The sequence below is a fragment of the Salvelinus sp. IW2-2015 genome, linkage group LG19 (genome assembly GCF_002910315.2).
Source record: "Salvelinus sp. IW2-2015 linkage group LG19, ASM291031v2, whole genome shotgun sequence".
Taxonomy (NCBI): Eukaryota; Metazoa; Chordata; class Actinopteri; order Salmoniformes; family Salmonidae; genus Salvelinus; species Salvelinus sp. IW2-2015.
Genome location: NC_036859.1, coordinates 13,100,428 through 13,105,737, shown reverse-complemented (window position 1 = coordinate 13,105,737; position 5,310 = coordinate 13,100,428). Strand labels below are relative to the sequence as shown.

Here is a 5,310-nt window from a genome sequence, read left to right as displayed (position 1 = left end):
CCACGTTGCTCTCACCACTGGTGTCCCCAGGGCTCTGTTCTAGGCCCTCTCCTATTCTCGCTATACACCAAGTCACTTGGCTCTGTCATATCCTCACATGGTCTCTCCTATCATTGCTATGCAGACGACACACAATTAATCTTCTCCTTTCCCCCTTTCTGATAACCAGGTGGCGAATCGCATCTCTGCATGTCTGGCAGACATATCAGTGTGGATGATGGATCACCACCTCAAGCTGAACCTCGGCAAGACGGAGCTGCTCTTCCTCCCGGGGAAGGACTGCCCGTTCCATGAGCTCGCCATCACGGTTGACAACTCCATTGTGTCCTCCTCCCCAGAGGGCTAAGAACCTTGGCGTGATCCTGGACAACACCCTGTCGTTCTCAACTAACATCAAGGCGGTGACCCGTTCCTGTAGGTTCATGCTCTACAACATTCGCAGAGTACGACCCTGCCTCACACAGGAAGCGGCGCAGGTCCTAATCCAGGCACTTGTCATCTCCGTCTGATTACTGCAACTCGCTGTTGGCTGGCTCCCTGCCTGTGCCATTAAACCCCTACAACTCATTCAGAACGCCGCAGCCCGTCTGGTGTTCAACCTTCCAAGTTCTCTCACGTCACCCCGCTCCTCCGCTCTCTCCACTGGCTTCCAGTTGAAACTCGCATCCGCTACAAGACCATGGTGCTTGCCTACGGAGCTGTGAGGGAACGGCACCTCCGTACCTTCAGGCTCTGATCAGGCCCTACACCCAAACAAGGGCACTGCGTTCATCCACCTCTGGCCTGCTCGCCTCCCTACCTCTGAGGAAGTACAGTTCCCGCTCAGCCCAGCAAAACTGTTCGCTGCTCTGGCACCCCAATGGTGGAACAAACTCCCTCACGACGCCAGGTCAGCGGAGTCAATCACCACCTTCCGGAGACACCTCAAATCCCACCTCTTTAAGGAATATCTAGGATAGGATAAAGTAATCCTTCTAACCCCCCCCCCCCTTAAAAGAGTTAGATGCACTATTGTAAAGTGGTTGTTCCACTGGATATCATAAGGTGAATGCACCAATTTGTAAGTCGCTCTGGATAAGAGCGTCTGCTAAATGACTTAAATGTAAATGTAAATATACATGGGACTGGGAGTCAATAACCAGCAATTCAAATATAGTTTTAGATAGACACAAATATGAAACCGAGAGACAGAAATCTACAACAAAAACAGGCATTCAGAGAACATCGGCTTGAGTATATAACATTTTTTGGGGGGGGGACCATTCAGCATCCAAAGCCTTGAGAGAGATATCAATATAGACAACCAGCTTTCATACCTGCCACCTGTATCTTGAAGGCCTGTTGCTCTGCTCCAACCTCACAGGTGTACTCTCCAGCATCCTTCTTCTCCACCTTCTCTATCACCAGCTGACGAGTCTTGCCCTTTGCTCGGTGAAATGGTACAAGGATGGCAAGCTGCTGACTTCCAGTAAGACCGTCTCCATGGAGACAAAGGGCAAGACTCGTCAGCTGGTGATAGAGAAGGCGGAGAAGAAGGATGCTGGAGAGTACACCTGTGAGGTTGGAACGGAGAAACTGGTCTATAAGATTCAGGTGGCAGGTAAGGAGGATCTACTCGCTGTCTGGTTTGCTTTTGCTGGAATGGTTTTCTGATATGCGCATTTGACATGTTTATCTTAGGAAAATATAACTGTTATATATTTATCTGTCCTCTGGGAAGCTTTGGCAAATGTACTGTTAAATTACATTTAGATTTAGTCTCAGTAAGAAACCAATGCCTATTTTGTTGTTGCCATAGTGTTAAAATTTCAATTTTAGGATTAGTTGATTCTATCAGACAAGGGGGTATACAGACAAGGGGGTATGATCGTAATTTGATCACCCTGTTGCAGGACAACTTTCCTGCAATACAAGAAATGTGAAACTTGTAGTGTATTTGAAGTTGAAAAATGCTTTTAAAGTTTGTAATTTTCACTTCGACATTTCAGACTTTATTTTGCCTTATGAAAAATGTAGCAACCCCTACAAATAATTCACATTTACTGTTGCTGCAGGATTATTTTCCTGCTGAAGCAAACTGGCAAAAATCCTACACCTGTATTTGGCGCATCAAGGTTGTTTCTTTGCTTGATTTGGCTCTGGTTGTTTTGACCTCTGGCTTGATATTGTTGCTTATTGGGACGTCTCACTGGTCTCTGCCCCTTTTGGCGCTGTGTGTCTATTCCCATTCTATATTTGAATTGCTAATGGTTGATTTACAGAAGCCCAGGCTGTCTTCWMCAACAAGGAGTCTGTACAGAAGGAGGTGAAAGCTACTCTCTCACAGCAAGCCACTCTGAGCTGTGAGGTGTCCGACACCAAGACAGAGGTGAAATGGTACAAGGACGGCAAGCTGCTGACTTCCAGTAAGACCGTCTCCACGGAGACAAAGGGCAAGACTCGTCAGCTGGTGATAGAGAAGGTGGAGAAGAAGGATGCTGGAGAGTACACCTGTGAGGTTGGAACGGAGAAACTGGTCTATAAGATTCAGGTGGCAGGTATGGATGTTTTGTAACTATTGGATTTACTGTCCGTCTATCGTCTGCTATAGGGCTTATAGTGGGAGGGATGGTTGTCCATATGCCTGTCCTAAAGATATTTATCCAATAAAACGTGTGTTTGACAAAGGTTCTTTCATTTGTTGAGTTGTCTTCCCAAGTTGATGTCTCCTGCAATCTGTGTTGCTGCTCTAGCTTATATTCTGTCTGAAAAGTCTCTTTCCATCTTTGTTGCATAGTTTGTTTGTCTCCGTATCATGTTAGAATTGTTGACTCCCGGTGTACGTTCTGTAGGTCATTGTCCCCATGTCTGTACAGGACAGTAAGGGATGTGTCCTGTGTTTGGTGTTGATACTGTTTGACCCTAAATGAAATATTTCTGCCATTGTGCCCCTCCATGATTGTTCATCAGAAGCACCACAGGCTGCATTCACCAACAAGGACTCTGTACAGAAGGAGGTGAAAGCTAATCTCTCACAGAAAGCCACTCTGACCTGTGAGGTGTCCGACACCAAGACAGAGGTGAAATGGTACAAGGACGGCAAGCTGCTGCCTTCCAGTAAGACCGTCTCCATGGAGACAAAGGGCAAGACTCGTAATCTAGTGATAGAAAAGATGGAGAAGAAGGATGGTGGAGAGTACACCTGTGAGGTGGGAACAGAAAAGCTGGACTTCAAGATACACGTGGCAGGAGGTAAGGAGGAGTAATTTTTTAGTTACATGCCCTCTGTGATGCCATTTAGGCTTTGGTTGCTGGAATGGTTGCCCATTTGTCTGTCCTACAAATTCAAATTGTATTATTCTTATTTCAAGAAGAGATCTAGGTCTGAGGAGATGTTTTGGGGCAGACACAGTTACATTTTTAGTTCTGTTTTTATCTTACAAACTTTCAGCTATTTTGTTATTTTCAAAGTGTAATAGGGACCATAGAATTTGTAAGTTCTATCTTACAAACAGATAGGTCTGGGGAGTCTTTTAATTGGTCATTTTGATTCCTCACAACAATGTCCTTTTAATATTGTATCTTGTTTGACTGATGTTGCTCATGGGGATATCGGAGTGCTCTGTTTCCTTGCTTGTTGTTCTGGTGTGTGTGTACGTCTCCATAAAGCATTTGAATTTCCGATGGTTGACTTTGCGAGGCTGCTCAATGTCCAATGCCTCCCGTATTTGTCCAGTCTACAGATATGGTTCCTGTTTTGATGTTATATTGAGTGAAAGGTTTTTCATTTCCATTATATCCTTCAACGGTTTCTCCTTCAGAAACTCAGGCTGCCTTCTACAACAAGGAGTCTGTACAAAAAGAGGTGAAAGCTACTCTCTCCCAGAAAGCCACTCTGAGCTGTGAGGTGTCCGACACCAAGACAGAGGTGAAATGGTACAAGGACGGCAAGCTACTGACTTCCAGTAAGACCGTCTCCATGGAGACAAAGGGCAAGACTCGTCAGCTGGTGATAGAAAATGTGGAGAAGAAGGATGCTGGAGAGTACACCTGTGAGGTTGGAGCAGAGAAACTAGCCTTCAAGATTCAGATGGCAGGTAAGGACATATACAGCTGCTGTCTATTATTGTTCCCCAGAAGGCTTTGGAGGCTAAATAGTTGTCAATATACACTGAGTGTACAAAACATTAGGAACACCTGCTATTTCCATCACGTAGACTGACAAGGTGAATCCAGGTGAAAGCTATGATCCCTTATTGATGTCACTTCAATTAGTGTAGATGAAGGGGAGGAGACATGTTAAAGAATCATTTCTAAGCCTTCAGACAACTGAGACATGGATTGTGTATGTGTGCCATTCAGAGGTTGAATGGACAAAACTAAATATTGAAGTGCCTTTGAACGGGGTATGACAGTAGGTGCCAGGTGCACCGGTTTAAGTGTGTCAAGAACTGCAATGCTGCTGGGTTTTTCACGCTCAACAGTTTCCTGTGTGTATCAAGAATGGTCCACCACCCAAAGGACATCCAGCCAACTTGACACAACTGTGGGAAGCCTTGGAGTCCCGTGTGGCTCAGTTGGTAGAGCATGGCGCTTGCAACGCCAGGGTTGTGGGTTCATTCCCCACGGGGGGACCAGGATGAATATGTATGAACTTTCCAATTTGGAAGTCGCTCTGGATAAGAGCGTCTGCTAAATGACTTAAATGTAATGTAAATGAGTCAACAATAGGCCAGTTTCCCTATGGAACGCATTGAGGCTGTTCTGAGGGCAAAAGTGGKTGCAACTCAATATTAGGAAGGTGTTCCTAATGTTTTGTACACTCAGTGTATGTGTTCTCTACATTGTCTATAAATGTTTTCCCTAAAGAAAATAGATATTTTACTGTTGTGTTGTTTGATTGTTTTGAAATGTCTGTTTTGCTTAATTGTCTTCTGCTTTAGAAATGCAGATGGTTAATTTATCTAGAAATTGTATCTATTTATATCCTCTGTGTCTGTTGTGTGTAAGATATGGTATCTGGTTTGGTTATTGGGATTATTTGACCGTGAATGTAATGTTTCTGGTACTACCATGCATCTCCATTATTGTTTTATCAGACACTCAAGCAGCCTTCACCAACAAGGAGTCTGTACAGAAGGAGGTGAAAGCTACTCTCTCCCAGAAAGCCACTCTGAGCTGTGAGGTGTCTGATACCAAGACAGAGGTGAAATGGTACCTGTCTCTTATACACATCTAGATGTGTATAAGAGACAGAAGGAGGTGAAAGCTACTCTCTCCCAGAAAGCCACTCTGAGCTGTGAGGTGTCTGATACCAAGACAGAGGTGAAA

At 44.8% G+C, this 5,310-nt stretch overlaps 1 protein-coding gene across 1 annotated transcript in view; it reads left to right on the top strand.

Annotated features, from left to right (window-relative positions):
- LOC111979597 (obscurin-like) overlaps positions 1–5,218 on the top strand; it is a 19,039-nt gene extending 13,821 nt beyond the window's left edge. The window contains exons 11-15 of the mRNA XM_024147682.2: positions 1,408–1,600; positions 2,262–2,537; positions 2,950–3,231; positions 3,801–4,076; positions 5,079–5,218. Of these exons, the coding sequence (XP_024003450.2) occupies positions 1,408–1,600; positions 2,262–2,537; positions 2,950–3,231; positions 3,801–4,076; positions 5,079–5,218 (1,167 nt within the window). The remainder of the gene's footprint in view (positions 1–1,407; positions 1,601–2,261; positions 2,538–2,949; positions 3,232–3,800; positions 4,077–5,078) is intronic.
- The last annotated feature ends 92 nt before the right edge of the window (positions 5,219–5,310 follow it).